Source organism: Bacillus rossius, chromosome 10 (assembly GCF_032445375.1).
Source record: "Bacillus rossius redtenbacheri isolate Brsri chromosome 10, Brsri_v3, whole genome shotgun sequence".
Lineage (NCBI taxonomy): Eukaryota > Metazoa > Arthropoda > Insecta > Phasmatodea > Bacillidae > Bacillus > Bacillus rossius.
The window spans coordinates 26,849,161-26,869,945 of record NC_086337.1 but is presented as its reverse complement, the minus strand read 5'-3'; the positions used below and the strand labels follow the sequence as shown (position 1 = coordinate 26,869,945).

At 50.4% G+C, this 20,785-nt stretch overlaps 3 protein-coding genes and 1 non-coding gene across 5 annotated transcripts in view; 2 read left to right on the top strand and 2 right to left on the bottom strand.

Moving 5' to 3' along the window:
* The window catches only part of LOC134535878 (ornithine aminotransferase, mitochondrial), a 37,752-nt gene extending 36,112 nt beyond the window's left edge, over positions 1–1,640 (top strand). For both annotated transcript variants that reach the window (XM_063375222.1, XM_063375223.1), the window contains exon 8: positions 1,404–1,640. In XM_063375222.1, coding sequence (XP_063231292.1) covers positions 1,404–1,570 — 167 coding nt within the window. In that variant the 3' untranslated portion in view covers positions 1,571–1,640. The remainder of the gene's footprint in view (positions 1–1,403) is intronic.
* Positions 1–20,785, bottom strand: part of LOC134535882 (U11/U12 small nuclear ribonucleoprotein 25 kDa protein-like) — a 160,924-nt gene that overhangs the window by 54,722 nt on the left and 85,417 nt on the right. The gene's annotated exons all lie outside the window — the stretch shown is intronic.
* Positions 7,650–20,785, top strand: part of LOC134535881 (uncharacterized) — a 125,868-nt gene continuing 112,732 nt past the window's right edge. Inside the window, exon 1 of the mRNA XM_063375227.1 lies at positions 7,650–7,755. Coding sequence (XP_063231297.1) covers positions 7,656–7,755 — 100 coding nt within the window. The 5' untranslated portion in view covers positions 7,650–7,655. The remainder of the gene's footprint in view (positions 7,756–20,785) is intronic.
* Positions 10,532–10,603, bottom strand: Trnap-agg (transfer RNA proline (anticodon AGG)). The gene has a single exon. It is a non-coding gene; the product is annotated as a tRNA-Pro (tRNA).

Genomic DNA, 20,785 nt, shown 5'->3' with positions numbered 1-20,785 from the left:
TTGCCTTGAGTCCGTCTGGCCCTGGTCAACTTAATTATTGTTTACCTTTCGTGTAGCAGTTAATAAGTAAGTTATGCAAATTATTACATTAATTTTATTTATGAGTAATTCTCAAACTGGACTTTAAAGTTGTTGGCACTGTATGTACCTAGAGCGGGCTAGTATAAGTAGCGTGGGTGAACTAGACGGTGACGGAACTTCAGTACCTCTAAGCGCCACTCGGGGGGTAAAAGCGCTGGCAGAGCAAAAGTCACTTAAAAATTGAATTATGCTAGTTATCCCCCAGCTCAGGCATAGGTGAAGCAATAGCAAGTTGCGAGTATGCTGAAAGAACAAACGTGTGAGCCATGAGGCGAACGAGTATGCTGCGAGATGCCTGCAGCGCTTGGTTATACCACCAGGTGCAATTACAGCATTTACTTCTTGCTACACACCACGTCAGTGGCAACCGTGTGCATCAACGGTGTGCATCAACAGATGCCGGGTGGTGCATCAAAAGGATGCCAGGGGTGTATTAACAGTTTGCACTGGACACAAACGGGCTGGTAAAATGACCAACAAAAACACCAAGTCTCCAACAGTTTGATTGTACATTAGCACGGTCGACTTCTACTCCTTGATGTGTGAATTTCAGTGCCAGGAATTGAGCCTTGTATGTTCTGCTTGATCCACGTCATGTTGGTGTACTAATAACTTCAATGAATTAAATAATAAAGGATTTTTAGGAGAGTTCACTTGTATGCCTTAACCTGGTTCACGATCAAAACTTGATGGAATGAGAATGCCGCAGTGTGCCAAACATGTCTGCCAAGTAGGATAAGAAATAAGAAATAATAATAATCTTGTCAGTGATATTATAGTCTTGAAATACTTAGTTAGCCAGGATAATTTTAATGTATATATTATATTTTAGCTATTTTATATTTATTGTTACTTGGCTGTTATCTATAAGATGTTCATCACATCTTTTAATGTAAGTTATAGTGTAACTTACGGTATCATAAAAATGGTTATGCATAGTGACAGACTGAATATTTTCCCATAATATCCCGGCTCCTGTACTGGTTAAATCAGCAGTTAAACATTATTGGTATAAGCTTTTCCAGTGTGTTTGTAAAACCATCCAGCACATTTCAGTCTGCCAAACATTTACAACAGTAAATGGTATCTTAGAGTAACTTTTCAATTTAGTAACTTAAAAGTGATGTTTTACCAATAATCTAAAACAGACAGCACGAAACACAAAAAATTAAAGTTTTTGAATACATATTACTAAAGTTGAAGAACGAAATGGAAGGCTATGGAACATAGTTGAAGTTACAGTGAACCCACATTCTGACACTGCTCCATTAGCATTTTGGTCTTGTCGGGACTCAATCACTGGTGCTGACGCCGTGTTCCAGGTGTGGATGCGTGGGAAGTGTGCGTGAAGCTGAAAGACAACGGCTTGCTGGCCAAACCGACACACGGACACATCATCAGGCTAGCTCCTCCGCTGGTGATCACGGAGCCACAGCTGCGAGAGTGCGCCGACATCATCAAGAAGACAGTCTTGTCATTCAAGAAGTGAGACATCGCGTAAATGATCACTGTCAATGCGTTAAAAAATGTTTTTCAAAAATAAATTTTGTGAATCACAATTTTGTGTTTGCCTTTTGTGTTTGCCTAAAATAATTTCTCCTCCCAATATTTGTGTTCATTCCTAGACTTAAGAAGAAAAATGAAGCTTAAATAATTTACTGCATATTTCCTCTATAGCAGATCTAGTGAGAGGGGAGGAAGGATGGAGTTAGGGGAATATGATACTTTCATTAAACATGTAAAATTAATGTAAACTTCGTATCAAACTAACATAAATTACAATTGTATCAAGCTAACATAAATTACAATTGTATCAACCTAACATAAATTACAATTGTATCAAGCTAACATAAATTACAATTGTATCAAGCTAACATAAATTACAATTGTCAGAGCCAAATATTTTGGCAGGTAGCTGCCCAAGTTACCTGCTGTTTGGTCCTAGCAACAGTATATCTAATAATAGTGGACATTCATGTCAGCTCAGCTGTTTTGAAACTTTTATTATTATGCTAGCTAAGATTTATCCTGAAAGTCTTCTTCACTAACATAAGTGCATTCCCCATCGCAAATTTTCACCTGCCAAAGATGTTTAGCACAGACAAAAAAAAACTTTTCAGCAGTTAAAAGTGTGTGTGTGTGTGTGTGTGTGTGTCCCCTTTATATTATTTAATGTGCAGCTTTTAAAATCCCCACAAATAAATAAAAACATATGAGCGAGTCTTTCAGTAGGAACTCACCAGAGCTAATTCATGTGTTTTCGGGTTGCAAATACACTCATAATATGAAACTCAGACACAAAATATAATGCAGAATTTTTTAAATAATCTGAGCGTGATAAATATATACGCAAATTGTGTTTTCAACAACCTACTTTTCTGGACGCGAATCTCAAGTAGTTTCGGCATCCGCCACTAGAATTCATTGCCAGAGCAGCTTCATTGACTATCAAATCATTTGATTTGCAGACCAAAATTTTAAACTATATAATGCAACTTCTCCAATAAAAGTGAAAAGACTTGAAAAAATACGAAACCGTGGCTTAGGATCTGATTTTTGACAAGGAATTTTATTAAAATACTGCCCATCATGTTAAAATTAACTAAACAGTTAATACTTAAAGTTTCCCTTTGGCTTTGTGAACTTTGATTTATGCTATCTGCCACAGATGGCAGCACCATAGTTTTACATTTACGTTCCATTCACGAATTACTCCTACTAAATGCCGTATAAAGAGAGCTAAGATGTAACATATAAAAACTGTAAAAAACACAGTGGTCTTAACTATAAACATGATCAGTGCATAAACATAACTTTGAAGGTTTTGTATTAATTAAATTAATAGGGCTTGCAATTTTTTGTCATATCAGGTAAACCCAAGCATTAAAAATTATCTTGAAAAGTCAACAGGATGGGTGCTCTGATGGTCTGATATTAAATATTACTGCACTCTCGCTGGTATAAAATAAACCAAGATGGTGGCACTGCACTTTAGTAGATGATTGGTGCACTACGTGACTTTAGCACTCCTAGTATATATTGAAAAAAAAGATGGCGGCAGTGCCCTCTAGCAAGCAATGTGTGCATTATGCAACACCAGTGCGCCTATTAGCAAGAATTGAGTAGAAAGATATCGGCTCATCCTCCAACAGGTGTTGCTATTATCCCTTCATAATGAAAAAATCACAATACCGAATATTTGTTATACACACACATATAATATATACATACATATATACACACCTTATTTATATCTCAGCCTAGTTATATTTCTATGGTCATGTGGTCAAAGGCGTATGTTTTTCATATCAGGGGTCGGAGGTGTCATGGTTTAAATCACCATGCTTCCAATGTATTATGTAAAAAAAAAAAGAATTTTAATATATCTATCAAGGTCATAACAACATTGGTAGATATTGGAGCATTCACCTTAGATGCATGAGACAGAGTGACGCTGGCACACTCTTAGAAAAAAAAAGCAGAAATAAAAATGGTAAACATTATGTTAGGTACCCAAGATGGCGGCCGGTGTCAATGTCACTGTAACGAAAAGTGCAACAATCTAGAGTGGGGCACTGGATTCCAAGATAGCAGAATCTAAAATTGTGATTGTGACATCATCCAAGATGGCCACCGAGGTCAAGGTCATCCAAGATGGATGCCGTGAAGTCAGATTCCAAAATGGTAGACTCCTGGTCCTCACTCTGACTGCGGCCAGTACCGACCAATACATACTATTCACCCTGTTAGAGGCAGAATGTGAGTTAAAGCTGTGTAGGAGATAACTTTTGTGGCATACAGTTACGGTGTCTATGAAATGCATCAGTGATACATCCCAAGAAAAGAAACGGACCTATTTTCTTGCAGTTAGTAATCATAGACACATAATTTAACCTGTAGGCTACATCAGGGGCGCAACAACTATATTTCCAAAAGGGGGGCAATATACCTTTTTATAAAGAATCATCAATCCCCCCTATTGAAGCAGGGGGTCTGGGGGTCCTCCCCCGGGGTAATTTGTATTTCAAGGTGGAAAATGGTGCTATTTAAGCAGTTTTATTATCTAAAAATTAGAAGGGGGGGTGGGCAAAATACCCTTGCCCCCCCCCCTGTTGTTGCGCCCCTGGGCTACATCAAAACTGCTGTAATACTCATTAGGCCTGTTTCATTTTATTTTCACTAGAAAAAAATCTGTATACACCAAACATTAAAAAATATGTACAGGATTTTACCATTGTCTAAAAAGAGAAGGAAAAAAACACGTTTCGCTTACACAGTCACGTTTATCATGGCCCAGTGTTAAGAAGCCTATTAAGCCTAAACTCGTTCTCTGCCTATTTAGCCTAAACTCGTTCTCTATCTCCATTAACTTGGAGGATGATGATTGGCTGATGAGCCCGGAGAATGGATTGGGCCTCCCAGACATAGCCACGGAGCTTTGGCACAGCGTGACGGGGCTGGACTGGACTGGTCGAGATGGACTCCGCAAGAAAACAATGTTCACTCCACGAGTGCAACAAACTTGTTTTCCGAGAGACTTGGTCCAGCGGCGGACCGAGTATAGACAAACTGCTGCACGCCTGCGGTTCGCCAGTAGGCGTCGCAACCTGTTCTGGCTGCGCGTAGGTTAGTTCTGCGCGCCTGCCAGGTGTGGAAACCCAAGATTCACCAGCTCCGAGTCAGACGCCCAAACAGTCTGCGTTAGAGCGATTACAATTTTTTTTTTTGCCGTTGTAAAAGTTGTCAAGAACGTATTTTAAATAATACTCTCACGAGTATTATTCGTCACAGTATGTACATGTGATCGTAACTAAAATAAAAGGTTCGTTGAATTGGACCAGGAACATTTAAATAATATACTAAAATCGTGAATCCTCACAAAATGTAAATATTATATATATATATATGTAAATATTATATTATATATATTTCTCAGACGTAACTAAAAATAAGCGTCACTTTTATAGGAAGCGTCTAGGTTTAGCCATGCAGGGAGATGGTCGCATGCATCGTGTGCTTTGTCCGGGGATTGGCCAGCCACGGCTGCGATCGAAGCCATATCTTACATCCCCTATCTGAAATGAATATTAAAACGATGTTATTTTGGGCTTATGTAAAACCTGCATAGACACGGGGGAAACTCTGGGCACAGACGCAGCGTAGATCACAGGACAAGAGGATGGTATACGGATGAAGAGTTGGTCCGAGTAGAAAATAATTCTAAGTGGTGGGGAGGGGTTGAGCACTTGGACGCGTGGTGCGCTTTCATATGTTAATATGTACACATATGTGGTTCTCCCTGGTTGTGTTGTGGGTGGCTACACTCACCACCCGCTGGCTTCCAGCACCACTTAAAAACTAAAGAAGGAAGAAAACAAACAAACTTTCAAACTAGGCGCTTGACTGATACAAGTTACACTATGTGTACGTCCTGCGGAGGTTATCTCCTTGGTCCGCAGTATGTTACGCCTATAACAAAAAAGTATTCTTGAAGTGAAACCTCTTTGGGCCCGATGAGAGTAAAACTTCAAGACCGATTCTTAATGCAACGTTTTCGAGGAACATTGTTGTAAAACGTTTCTGACACGAAAAGGACAGAGAATAGGTACTTGGCCAAAGATTTATGAGAGCACTATGCTATACGCGTTGGTGGTTTTTTTTTTTTTTTTTTTTTTTTTTATATATATAGAAAATTGTCTTATTAATCTCTGACGTACCACCCCTTCCGATATATTGACGAGTCAAGGTTTATGTTGTTACTATTCCGACCGCGAAGTTGCACGAGCAAGCGACAAGCTTCGGACATGTTCGGGAACTGAACTGGGGTTCGGTGAATGTTGGGCCGTGTGTAGCGCTGCCTTTTAAAACGTGCGCGGCTGGTTGCGAGTGGAGCTGCAGAATACACGTTCTCCCTGAAGCGACCATATAAGAGCACGGCCCGTGACGTCACAGAGCGACCAGCTGCTCGCAGCTAGAGATGGTTTCTTACTCCTGTTCAACGATAGAGGTGCTTACACTTCGCATTGTCAATGCGGCAAATTTCGATGGTTATGACGTCACCTTAAACGTCACTAGCGCAGCCATGTTTGAAAGTTGGATGACTTGAGTTTACATCAAATATTTCGCATATATGGAGGATTCTAAAATAATTTGGATATTGGATGCGATCGGCCAAACAAAATCGTGCCTAACTAAAACGGGAAAACCACCAGTTTCCGTCTCAACATGGCCGATTAAAGAGGTTAAATAGGTTAAATAAGTTAAATAACTAAAATAATGTTAATATGAATGAGGTACGCGAAAAAAAAAAATTATGCGTGAAAATAAAATTTTGTTTCCGTCACAAAAAAAAACAAATTTAAATTTAATTATATAACGAAATTTATTCATGTTCAACATTTTTTAAATGCACAAAAACAATAACAAGTTCAAAAAATTCCATCTAGCACTGTGAATTATTTCAAAATTCAGAGGGGGGGAAAAAACGAAAATTTTGAGATAGCTCAAACTTTTGATAGCATTACATGACTTAAAACATATTTGAAGGTTATCTGTCCAGATATGTCTGATGGATAGGAACCTGAAAAATTCGCGGGTTCAATGACCTGTAGCATGAACTTTATAGTTCTACGTACACTCATTCAAATGTCACCCACTCATTGGCTGTTGTCTTGTGAGACGTCCCAACGTAGCTAATAAATTAACTAAAATTTCCTTCTTCGTAATATTAAGTGGGCTGGCTAGCAGCCTGGCGGGAAACGACTAAATTCGCCCCCGAAACAACCAGTGCCACCCAAAACAATGCGGACAGCAATGTCCAAGCCCCCAACCCCCCCGCATGGTAGACTCTTTTCTACTCTGTCCAACTCTTCTTCCAGATCCATCCTTCTGTTTTCCCGTAAGCCTCCTGCTTGATACTAATGCATGAAATTTTGCATCCCGCATGTCAGAGCCCAGGGTTTTCCCTGTGTCTATGCAGGTTTTACCTGGGGCCCAACTTATCTAGTTTTAGTCTAGTATAGTCAGTGAGGGGAGTTAGTCATGGCGCCAATCGCTGCCATTGCTGGCCAATCCCCCTCCTAGCACACGATGCATTCTACCCCTCCTGCATGGCTAATACCCTGCATGATTAGAGCGTATGGGCTTCGGCCTGAGACGCACTTAGTCTCCCTCCCTAACCCGGAACCCTCCCCAACACACTTAGATTTAATTTAGGTTAGGAAAAAAAAATCCAACGTAGCAGTCTGTGATTTGATGCTGCTTCAGTTGAGTTTTTTTCTCATTGGCGCAGAGTCATCCAGGTGAGTTGTGAGCCAATAGCAGAGGCAGCACTGAGGTACAACTATTTGAATTCTAGCCTATCGCGAAATGAATCCGCGTATTTTTCCGGTCTCTAGTGATGGAGTAAATTGTAAGCCGTTTACCGTCCAACACGTCCCCCTCAGACTGTGGTGGAGACGGACGGGGCGGACGTCACCCGACCTCGGCCGGGCAGGTACACCCACGTGTCGTGTCCCGCAGAGGGGCCGGGGTCGCGCGGCGCACCGCAGACCTTCCACGAGCCTCCAGCCGCCATGTCGTCCGACAGCGTCGTGTTCTCCGCCAGGGGAGCCTCCTTCCGCGAGATACACCGCCCCTTGCCCGCCAGCACCGCCGCGCGCCGCTACGTCAGGAGTGAGTACCACCGCCAGCGTTCCCGCGGCAGTCCTGGGAAGCCTACAACTCGCGTAGTTTCGGTTCCCTGCCACGTTCGTGCAACTTCGGATTTCTCTCAAATATTGAAATTTAAAAAAAAATCGAAGGGTTAGGTTAGGTTAGGTCAGTCACAACATGCTTGTTTTCATTGGAAACTTTTCTGATTTAGCGGCTGAAGTGGCGTTATTACCAAAACGCAAAACTTCGGAAAATCTTCGGAAATTCTTGCAGGGAACCGAAACTACGTTGAGTTGTAGGCTTCCCGGCAGTCCTCTCGTCGTGCAACTACGGGATCTCAGCGGTAAACGCAGGGGTGCCTCAACAGGGGGGGGGGGGGGGGGGCAACTGTATTTCCCCCCCCCCCTTCTGAAACCTTGAAGTGGGGGCAAACGGGGGCAAACAAAGTGCCGTGTAATCAATTTTTAGATAATAAAAACTAATTAAATAGCACCATTTTCCACCTTGAAATACAAATTATCCCGGGGGAGGGTACCCCGGACCCCCCGCTTAAATAGGGGGGATCGATGATTCTTTATAAAAAGGTATATTGCCCCCCCCCCCCCCCTTTTGGAAATTTAGTTGTTGCGCCCCTGGGTAAACGTAACATGTATATGAAGTTAAAGCTGCGATGCAAACTCCCTTCAGTGCTTCCAAGAATCTCTACCGGGAGTTCCATGCCTAAATATTACTCTGAAAACACCCATTTTAGCTACTTTCACACTTAAAAATTTCAGTTTAAAAAAAAAAACTAACTACCCATCCGCTCTCAACACATTCTCAATTGCTTTCCGTAAATAGACGCCACTCGGATATCTAGAGGAGTTTTAGAAACACGTGGCTTTCTTTTTCTGAAGCTCTGCTCACCGCATGTGCGTCCGGGCAGGCTGTTTCATTATCTTGTTATTTGAGGGCTTGTCCTATTACTTGTATCACCGTAGCGCTCTTGCATTTTTTTTTATGATCTTCCCCATTGTCACGTAACAGCGGCATGAAGTCGCAAAATTGTCCTTAGTTTATCACGACCTCTTGCGTGACATCGTATACTACTCGAAAAATAACGTTTTTTTTTTTTTTTTTTTTTTTTTTTTTTTTTTTTTTTTTTTTTTTTTTTTTTTGTAAATATCTGGTGAGAATATTTGTGTACCCAAACACAAGCGCACGAGAAATATCGGAATAAACTCACAAAGTAAAGACGGAAAATGAAATCACCAATTCGGCGGGCGAGACCGCGCCTCGAGAAGTGAGGCCACTCGAATTCGGGTCATCGTACCGGCGTGAGTGTATTTTTTTTTCCTTAACCTAAATTAAAACTAAGTGTATTTGGGGAGGTATATATGCAGGGAAGACTAAGTGCGCCTCTATACGCCTAGTCATGCTGGAATTAGCCATGCAGGGAGAGGGTCGAATGCATCGTGTGCTAGGAGGGGATTGGCCAGCCATGGCAGCGATTGATGCCATGACTTAACTCTTAAGACTATAACTAGAGACAGGTTGGGCCCAGGTAAAACCAGAATAGACACAGGGCGAACCTTGGGCTCTCTTCCACGCGGGGTTGCAGGTTACAGGAAACGGAAGGATGGGTCAGGAAGAAGTGTTTGTCGGGGCGACGAATCACTCTGATCCCCGCGGGAGTCGAACCCAAGATTCCCGCAAGCGAGGTAACGTAGCGGGTGCTGCCACGAGCGGATGGGTTTTGCTCGGGAGACTGTTTTCGGGGCCCTTCTCACACCCTTCCCTCCCAAATCCTAAAAAAAAATCGTTACTATCAACAATAATAGAAAGAAACTGGAGGCAAAGAGCGAGCAAAGTGATTCTTTCCTCCCCTTTTCCCCTCACAAGGGCACCTATGGCCGTTGACAATTTGGGTGGGGGGGGGGGGAAGGGGCCGCAGCCACCCCTAGCTCTCGGGGAAAGGAGAATATATAGTGCAGTCAGGTGGTTTTCTTTCAAGAAAATGATTTCAAAGTCGGTATTACGTAGAAGTGGTTTAAATGCACCTGCATTTGTGCTGCTAAATATTCAATGGTTTCAATAAAGTAGTTAAAATACGTAACGTGTTATAATTTATATATATATATATATACATATATATATATATATATATATATAACATGAGTACCGTGGCCTAGTATTTTAGTAACAGGACAAAGTCAGAACTGGAATCTTTTTATGGCTACTTACAAGTCGCCATTCGTCTTCCAAAATATTAAAAATACTCCATACCCCTAGTTGTAGCGGCCCCCTCCTCCCTTTCCTTCACTCCTCCGACGAAATGAATTCTGCGTACAATCCTGACTATCCATATACAAGAGGGGATAGAGATGGGCCTTCCACGATGAGTTTTCAGCTCGATGTTATAAAACTTGCAACACGTCTTAAATCCTGGTTCAGGATTCAAGACACTGACAGTCACAAAACAATTATTGCACTCACGAGCTCAGCTATTGTGTGGAAGAGGCAAAGCGGAAAATTATTTGACCGACTATCGGCCACTGGTTCGTTTGAAAAAGCAGGAACACCGACAAATTAGAAAAAAAAAAGTAATAATAACGGCTTTGGTTATCTAAATTGCTGAAGTGAAGGTAGTTGTCACAAAATGTGCTTATCTAAAATATTGAAGGAATTGAATCAATAAACATGTTCCAATATGAAAAACACAGACAAAAATTAACATTCCGTGTGCATGTGTATGTATTTACGATATTCTAATTTCAACTTATGGCCACCTAATTAAATTTAACATCTATAAAACAATGGGCTCGTCCGGGATTTGAACCCGGGACCTCTCGCACCCTAAGCGAGAATCATACCCCTAGACCAACGAGCCAGATAGGATGTTTGTATCACTAAATATCTAAAGAATACGTTATGTTATCTACCAATTATCAATGATTAAATTTGTAAATGTGCTAAAAATCAATATGCTTATGTCACACGGAAGATACTTTCGACTTTATTCATACAATTATAACAGTTCCAAGTAGCCTACTTTTTCACACATCCCGCCTCTTCCCAAGGCCAATAGTTTGATACGTAAACACAAGGGCGCATAGACCCAAGGACAATAATGATAACCCAAAACCGCGAAGTAGTCCCTGTGACGCCAGCCACACTTATTGCGTGTTGAGGTAACTATGGAAACCCCGCCATGTTTTACTTTCTCGTGTTTGTTTGCAAATCGCAGACAGTCGTGTAGTAAATAGATGCAGTCTCATGTCACGTGACTTATTTGAAAGTTCTCCAAAGAAGTACTAGCGGTAGGTACCCATTTCCCAACTGTCACTTGCAAAGCAATTGATTATGACGTTTGTTTACGAACACTTAAAATCACACGAAGTTTACAAACACTGTTAACCGAAGTGCATCTTCCGACTTCTTTGTTTTCCACAGTTCCTCCCTCTGCCCTGTGTGTCAGAGGGCAAGTCGTCCATTGCACCCTTTATAAACACCCCCCTCTTTTCCGCCTGAAACTTTTCGATCCGTACCGGTATGAAACAGGCTTCGATCACAGACCTAACATAACCAAATTATTAACTTGTACGATAGCTCTATATTTATCCGAGGAAACACGAATGCGGATAATTTGAGCGTATGACTCGGGATAAATGAATCTCAAGTTTCACGTAGTGGGAGCGCCAACACCAACAAGTGCTGCGCTCTCGCGGCGATTGTGAAGACTGCGCAGTGGCACCGTGTCGACTAATCGATCGGTCGAGCGCTGGTTGTTGTTTACGATTATTGATATCACAAGCGATCTTTTTGACCTATCAAGCGAGGAAATGAGAAGGAGTTTGAGGTGCTTCACAATAAGAGTTCAAACAGTTTTTACTAAGTTTTATGACTGCCCATCTCACTGGGCTATTCAGTGCCGTAAGTTCGGGTTTATAAAAAAAACGCAAGAACGAACGAAAGATATGCAAGACACAAAAAACTAATAACATTCATCAGATACCAGGCAAAGAATTTAGCAAGCCATAAAAGACGCAATCAAACCAACTTTAAACTTGTACGTTTCAGCTTGTTTGACCCCATTCAATATTTAAAGTTGACGTCGTCTGGCCGACGACCACCCCAGAGCCCGACCTGCACCCGCCAGTATACGCTCCCGCTAACGGAACACACCCCTGGCCATGGCCCACCCGAGTCAGGCGACCCGAACAGCAATCAAAGACAAAGCCGCGGAAACCTGAGTAGACAAGAGAAGAACCGTACCCATTCCTCCTAAAACATTAAATTAGGATTTTAGCGACAATAAAATCTCTTCCAGACACACCCGTTTGGAGTCTAACGTAATGAGGTCACGCCTGGCGCGAGAGAGGCCGAGCCTCCCTCGGACGCCATGCCAGTTCGGCAGTTCAGCGCAGCTCACGGACCGGGGCGGACCTACGTCCCACGGAGAGGCAACATCCTTTGTCTACATCGAAAGTAACGTCCGGTAAATATAGTCACTAATTAACAGAACCCCTTTTATTACTTAACCTCTCCGTGAGTACCCGGTCCCCTTTTTCGGTCCAGGACCTAATCCGGCCGCATCAATTTAAAGACACCCCGCACCACACTTGGTCAGCGGGGCTGCTCTTCAGTATACGGCACGGGCCGCCTCCCGCAACTTACAGAACTTTATTTAAGGTCACGCGCACGGCGCTGACCACAAACCCGCAAGGGAACTTGGACAAACTTAATTGCGGTGCGTGTTTCACCACAGTGGGCACAACACCCGCGCCGAGACATTTGCATACGGGATTGGCCGTCTCCAATCGTCCACCCCCTTAATTCAGTGTATTTTTGTATCCCGTATTTTGTATTGCTAACTTACGTTACCCGAGTAACGAGTGCCACGTAACTTGTGCGCGCCCCCTTAATTCAGTGTATTTTTGTGTCTCGTACTTTGTATTGCTAACTTACGTTACCCGAGTAACGAGTGCCACGTAATTTGTGCGCGCCCCCTTAATTCAGTGTATTTTTGTATCCCGTATTTTGTATTGCTAACTTACGTTACCCGAGTAACGAGTGCCACGTAACTTGTGCGCACCCCCTTAATTCAGTGTATTTTGTGTCCCGCCTTTGTGTTACGAAATTACGTTACCCGTGTAACCAGTGAGACGTATGAGACGTAGCAGCGTCCGAGGCCACGTAACGCGGAACACAAACCATACGGCGCCACGGAATAACGAGTAAACCCCCCCCGGGGACCTCTGTAGAGTGTTGTATTGTGTACGACTCGTTCCTATGAATAAAAGGTACGACACCACCACCTTAACTCCACGCCTCTTATTTAAAATCATCTCACGCAACACCGCCGCCGGCCCTAGTGGGCCACGCAGGGGCACATACATCCACGACCCCCAAACTCACGACTAGAACCGAGCTAGTCTGGCGCCCACCCGGACAATACGTAGCAAGAACCGCCTTTTCCCACTAGGAGCCACACCGGGACTCGAGCCCGAGACCCCGGACGACGGCATTTGGCGCCCGCTGCGTGGGGCAGAAAATAACGTGAAAAATTTTTTTTTTCTCACTTCTGGACATTTTCGAAATAAATTCACCAACAGGCGACAGCGGAGACACGAAACGGCCATTTTGGACACAGGAAGGGTCGAAGGCCAGACAGACCGGCGCGACGAGGCGAGCGGACAAAGGACATTCCAACCACCCCCACCCCCGCACGTCATCACGGCGAGACGAGCAACGGAGCGACGTCACCACCCCCACTCCGCGCGGACCGTTTTCGCCTCCTCTTTGTGCGGCTGTCCGGGCACCTACCCCCACCTCGTCACTCCGCTCCACGCTCTCCGCTTCGGGCAACCATCCCGATACCCCCACTCCGCGCGGACCGTTTTCGCCTCCTCTTTGTGCGGCTGTCCGGGCACCTGCCCGCCGCCGATCTAAAACCCGCGCGCTACAACACGCGCCCAGACTACGAACAGCCCGTCACAGACGGCGAACTTGAACGTACAACATACAGCTCAACATGCAGGCACCACCTACAGACCTCGTGTGCACGCGTTGCCTATTACCAAGGGAAATAGACCTATTGACGGGATCACTGCCGTGGTACAGGACATGCCAATGCGCAAACACCCGGGACAACGTCACCGGACAGACCTGGGGCAAGCCCTGGAGCGAGACGTTACTCGGCGAGCCGCACACCCAATTACCGTGGTCATGGGCACCGCTTAAGACGGAGGCACAAGCTAACGTCACACTGGGAGGCATACTACCGACTATGGGCCTCACGAGTGCCCGGACCAATCTGGCACCCAAATACATCCCACCACCAAGCGCAATCACCGGACCAAACATGGGGATGCATACACGCAACCCGTGCTACACAGGGAAGTTAGCACTACCCGAGTTCAGCGGAATAGGGCACGAAGTACCCAGAGACTTCCTAACACACTGCGAGGTTAGACTGGCACGGTCCGGAATACCGACCGATGAATGGTCGGGGCGAGCGAGCGAACAGCTGAAGGGGACCGCCCGCCAATGGTGGAACATCTGGGGACGCTTCGGCATGCCCTGGGAGGAGCTTGCCACGTCATTCAACCGCCGATTTGACACGGAACACGCACTGGTCCAATGCACGACACAGTTCTATGGCGAACGCCAACGCGACGGCGAACCCGTCGAGCAGTTTCTGGCCAAGAAAATGCAACTGTTCAATCGAGTAGCACCCGGCGCCGCGCCAGCCACCGCGCTCGCCACCATTACCACCCTCCTACACAATGAACTGCAACCGTTCATGCGGTGTCACCGCGCAGAGGAAGTCGAGGATTACGTCCGACAAGCCATAGACACGGAACGGAACATCCGGGGACTGCGACACTACGACCCCCCGAACACCGACCGGGACCTGGCCAGACGCCCAATGGGTCAGAGAATAGCCAGCGTCCAGAACAGGGAAGCAGGGGGCTACCCACCCGACCGCCCGCGACGAGCCATCGAGGACGCACCACCACCTGGTAGGCCCGATGGGTCATCGACGCAGCAGGAACCCCCACTACCGCGATGCCAGTTGGGCTGCCCCGCAGGTACCCGCCACTGGCATGTCGACTGCCCACGCCGGCAAACACCACCCTTCACCAACACGTCGGGAAACGCCCATCCGGGGGCACGGCGGTAAAACCCGCGCCTCCGAGTAACCCGAGCCAACCCACACCCGCCGCGGAAGCAGCCACACCGCAGATAAACCAGCTAGTCCGCCCTCGCGACGGCCTACTCCGTATCCCAGTGGAAGTCAACGGGCAACCCACGGCGGCCCTGGTAGACACGGGCGCGAGCCACGTGTTCGTGGCCCCCCACCTGGTACCCCCCGGCGCGCTGCAGCCCCACCAAGCCGAGTTACGGTTAGCAACCAGCACGCAACCGGGAAGGACAGTGGGGCAAGCCGAACTCGAGGTACGCATTCGGGACGACGTCACCACGGTAACCGCCCTAGTGGTGGAGGACTTACACGAAGGGATAGTACTAGGCCAACCATGGTTAGCGAGACAAGATGCGGTGATCGAAATGAAACCCAGACGAGTTTACATTGGCACCCGCGAGCGGCTCACGGTGTACGCCATAGGCACTACCCCCGAGAGTCAGGGGGAGAAAGTAACCTTAGACCAGTTCCGCCACAACGTCCCCCACGAGTACCGAGCAGCAGTGGAACGCGTGTTGGCAGAAAGGCAGGACGTCTTCGCGGTAGCCGACCCACTGAAACGCACCACCATCACCGAACACCACATCCCGACCACCCACGACAACCCAGTACACGAGGCCCCGAGAGGCTACGGGTTCCGGGAGCAGAGGGCCATCCGGGAGCAAGTGGCGGACATGCTTCGCGATGGGGTAGTCGAACCGTCCAACAGTCATTACAATGCTTGCGTCGTATTAGCCCCAAAGAAAGACGGTTCGCTACGCTTCTGCGTCGATTTTCGGCCGCTAAACGCGATCACGATTAGCTCACCCCCACCTCAAATCAGCGTCGACGCCGCCGTAGCCGGACTCGGCCGCGCGAAAGTCTTCAGTACGCTCGACCTGAAGGCTGGGTACTGGCAAGTGCCCATACGGGCGGAAGACAGGGGGAAAACCGCGTTCACGATACCAGACGGGCGGAAGTTTCAATTTCGCGCCATGCCTTTTGGGCTAAAGTGCGCACCGGCCACGTTCCAGGGAATGATGACCCGAGTGTTGGAGGGGTACCTGGGCCGGTTTGCGATCGCGTACCTCGACGACGTGATCGTCTTCTCCGAGACGTGGGAGGACCACGCCAGACACCTGGCGCTGGTCCTAGAACGCTTGGCCACACACCATCTCACGGCCGCACACCACAAGTGTCATATCGGGACCCAGGAGGTCGAATTCCTGGGCCACCTAGTAAGCGCGGCTGGCAACCGACCCCAACCCGTTCACTTGCGCAAGATCGCTGAAGCGGCACCACCGCGGACGAGGAAGCAACTCCAACGGTTTATCGGCCTGGTGAACTGGCTCAGGGGGTACATCCCCGACTTCTCCCGTACCATCGCACCACTGACCGACCTCCTGTCACCACGGGCACGGTACCATTGGGGCGAACCCGCGCAACGCGCCTTCGAAGAAATAAAGGCCGCCTTCACTCGCTGTCACACCCTCACACGAGTAGACCCCGGACGCCGCCTCTACCTTCAGACCGACGCCAGCGCACTCGGTGTGGGCGCGGTGCTTTTTCACACGGACCCGAACGGGGTCCGCGAGGTCATCGACTACGCTAGCGCGAAGCTCGGACCAGCCGAACGCCGGTACCACAGCAACGAGCAAGAGTGCCTAGCCGTAGTCTGGGCCATGAAAAAGTACCGGCCCCACCTGGAGGGGAAGTGCTTCACACTGAGGACGGACAACAGCTGCCTCACCTGGCTGCGTACGATGCAGGGGCGGAAAGGCAAACTCATACGATGGGCGCTATTCCTCCAGTCGTTCGACTTCGACGTCGAGCACGTTCCCGGCACGGAGAACCAGCTCCCCGACTTACTGTCGCGGGAACCCGACGACCGAACAGAGCTGACGGACGAGGACGACTGGGAGGAGATTATACCCCCGGACACACCACACGGACACGCATCGCACGACTCAGCATGCACACGAATCACGGCCGACGCGGACGGGGACGAAGACCCACCCAACACCGTGGCCGACGTCCAGGACCGGGTACGTCGAGCACAGGAAACGTCAATAGACGCGGCAAGACGCCGCCAGCAAGCGACCGCCGGACACGAGGCGTGGCGCATGCAAGACGGCCTGATTCAGACTCACACACCCGGACACCAGGAAGACTGGAGGACCTACGTCCCGACGGAAGCCCGAGAAGCGGTCCTTCGGTTCTTCCACGACCACGACCTCGCTGGACACCCGGGGACCGATCAGACACGACGAGAAGTCACCCGGCACTACCACTGGCCCCACGTCACGTACGACGTACGTACGTACGTGCGCGAATGCGAGGTCTGTCAGGCGAGGAAGGCGAGGCGGCGTGACGGCGAGGAGCAACAGCGACCCAGGGAACCCACCACCGCCTTCCAAACGATAGCCTTAGACGTAATGGGCCCCTACCCCCGCACGCCGCGCGGCAAACGCTTCCTCCTCGTCGTGACGGACCTCTTCACGCGGTGGACGGAGGCGTATCCATGCGGGAACGTGCGCACACCTACCATCATCAGCCTGCTGACCAGGGAATTCCTGTCCCGTTGGGGATACCCCCAGTCGGTGTTGACGGACAACGCCAGTCAGTTCCTGGGGCGACATTGGAAGGGCTGGTGCGACGAACACCAGATCGAGCACCACACGACGCCCGCCTACCACCCGAGAGCGAACCCGACAGAGCGCCGGAACCAGGAACTGAAGGCACAGCTCCGGATCCGGCTGGGGGCAGACCACACGCAGTGGGACCTGCACGTGGCTGACGCCCTCTTCTGTGTACGACGCCGCACCAACGCCGCAACCGGCCGCACACCGGCCGAAATGATACAGGGCCACAACCTGCCCTTACCGGGAGAATGGGCCACACACGGCACTCCACACCCCGACGAGACGACGGAGGAACGCGACGAACGACGGGTGACTCTGCACGACGAGGCAAGACGTAGGCAGGAGAGGTACGCCAACCGGATCACCCCAATCACAGATCATCCTCCACCCGCCGTGCAGGTCGGCGATCAGGTGTTCGCGCGACTACACCCACTTTCAGCCGCACCCCGCAACTATTGCGCGGGCCTGGCCCCGCGCTGGGGCGGGCCATACACGGTACGGCGACGACTAGGCAGGACGACGTACTTAGTCCGCACGGAGGGACGGCGCCTGAAAAAGGTGCACAGGGACGACATCCGGCTCACCGCCCTGCCTGGGGAGAGGAACCCAGACGGGGACGCAGGACCCCCCACTCCGGACGACAACGGACGCCGTACGCCGGAGAGCGACGCCGTCCAGGAAGAGGACAACTCGCCAGAAGCGACCCCCGCTAGGAGCCGACCCGAACCGCGCCCATACCGCACCCTAGTGTTCACGAACACCACGTCCAACAGGCCCCGCGACGAACTTGCATACACGCCCGGGACATCACCCGCAGAGGCCGCGTCAGACGACGAGGCGAGGCCACGACCACGGCGGTGGCGGCGCCCGCCCACGTACCTCGACGATTATGCCCTTAGCATGGCCACGGGGGACACCGGGGGCGACCCCGCCCACGACGTGCCAGACGAACCAGAAGAAGTCCACGAGAACGCACCGGAGACGGCAGTGGTACCCTGGGAGGGAAGCGGGGTGTACGAGAGCCCCCCACCGCAATGCTACCCACGGGGCGATGAAGCAGAGGCCGTGGAGATCGCCGAGCTGTCGCACAGCATAGGTCAATCCGATGCGGGCAACGACGACGGGCCAACGCCGATCGTCACGCAACCCGGAGAGACCGACCCGGAGATCGCCGCCTCAGCATCAGCCGCCATACCCGAACGGGAACGGACTCCGTACCAGTCCACGAACTGTCAACCGCCGCCGAAGGAGGACCTCCGCGGACCGGGACATCGACTGGGGACAAGCGAACCCGCCAGCGAGCCCGCGGAACGACCCCGACGGGCCCACAGACCTCCAGTTCGCCTGGCCGACTACGACCTGGGAACGAGGCGCAGAGCCTGTCAGCCGCAAGGCCACCTCGACGAGTCGACCCCCGGATGTTCGGCGTGGGACGACCCGGGACAGGTGCTCGGGCCCTACCAACTGCGGCCACCGCGAGCACCACCCGGGTGGAGCTGTTGCCGGAGCTAGGAGGCGCCACGACGCCGCCCCCGGCACGCCTGCCACGACGGCAACCGGGGCGGCGCGCACGCTGGCCCAGTCGGCCACGTTCACCAGGTCCAGTGCGCTGACCCTATCAGCCGCTGACCCCGCCCAGGCGCCACGACGCCGCCCCCGGCATGCCTGCCACGACGGCAACCGGGGCGGCGCGCACGCTGGCCCAGTCGGCCACGTTCACCAGGTCCAGTGCGCTGACCCTATCAGCCGCTGACCCCGCCCAGGCGCCACGACGCCGCCCCCGGCACGCCTGCCACGACGGCAACCGGGGCGGCGCGCACGTTGGCCCAGTCGGCCACAATCACCAGGTCCAGTGCGCTGACCCTATCAGCCGCTGACCCCACCCAGGCGCCACGACGCCGCCCCCGGCACGCCTGCCACGACGGCAACCGGGGCGGCGCGCACGCTGGCCCAGTCGGCCACGTTCACCAGGTCCAGTGCGCTGACCCTATCAGCCGCTGACCCCGCCCAGGCGCCACGACGCCGCCCCCGGCACGCCTGCCACGACGGCAACCGGGGCGGCGCGCACGTTGGCCCAGTCGGCCACAATCACCAGGTCCAGTGCGCTGACCCTATCAGCCGCTGACCCCACCCAGGCGCCACGACGCCGCCCCCGGCACGCCTGCCACGACGGCAACCGGGGCGGCGCGCACGTTGGCCCAGTCGGCCACAATCACCAGGTCCAGTGCGCTGACCCTATCAGCCGCTGACCCCGCCCAGGCGCCACGACGCCGCCCCCGGCACGCCTGCCACGACGGCAACCGGGGCGGCGCGCACGCTGGCCCAGTCGGCCTTGATCACCAGGTCCAGTACGCGGAGCCAACCAGCTGCTGAGCCGCGAACCACGCCGGGATGGAGTGGCCGGAGCTAGGGGTGGCCCCATGTTAGCGGGACCATAAGCGGCGCAAGGTCGGGCTTCACAGGGGGGGGGCGTTTGACGTCGTCTGGCCGACGACCACCCCAGAGCCCGACCTGCACCCGCCAGTATACGCTCCCGCTAACGGAACACACCCCTGGCCATGGCCCACCCGAGTCAGGCGACCCGAACAGCAATCAAAGACAAAGCCGCGGAAACCTGAGTAGACAAGAGAAGAACCGTACCCATTCCTCCTAAAACATTAAATTAGGATTTTAGCGACAATAAAATCTCTTCCAGACACACCCGTTTGGAGTCTAGCGTAATGAGGTCACGCCTGGCGCGAGAGAGGCCGAGCCTCCCTCGGACGCCATGCCAGTTCGGCAGTTCAGCGCAGCTCACGGACCGGGGCGGACCTACGTCCCACGGAGAGGCAACATCCTTTGTCTACATCGAAAGTAACGTCCGGTAAATATAGTCACTAATTAACAGAACCCCTTTTATTACTTAACCTCTCCGTGAGTACCCGGTCCCCTTTTTCGGTCCAGGACCTAATCCGGCCGCATCAATTTAAAGACACCCCGCACCACACTTGGTCAGCGGGGCTGCTCTTCAGTATACGGCACGGGCCGCCTCCCGCAACTTACAGAACTTTATTTAAGGTCACGCGCACGGCGCTGACCACAAACCCGCAAGGGAACTTGGACAAACTTAATTGCGGTGCGTGTTTCACCACAGTGGGCACAACACCCGCGCCGAGACATTTGCATACGGGATTGGCCGTCTCCAATCGTCCACCCCCTTAATTCAGTGTATTTTTGTATCCCGTATTTTGTATTGCTAACTTAC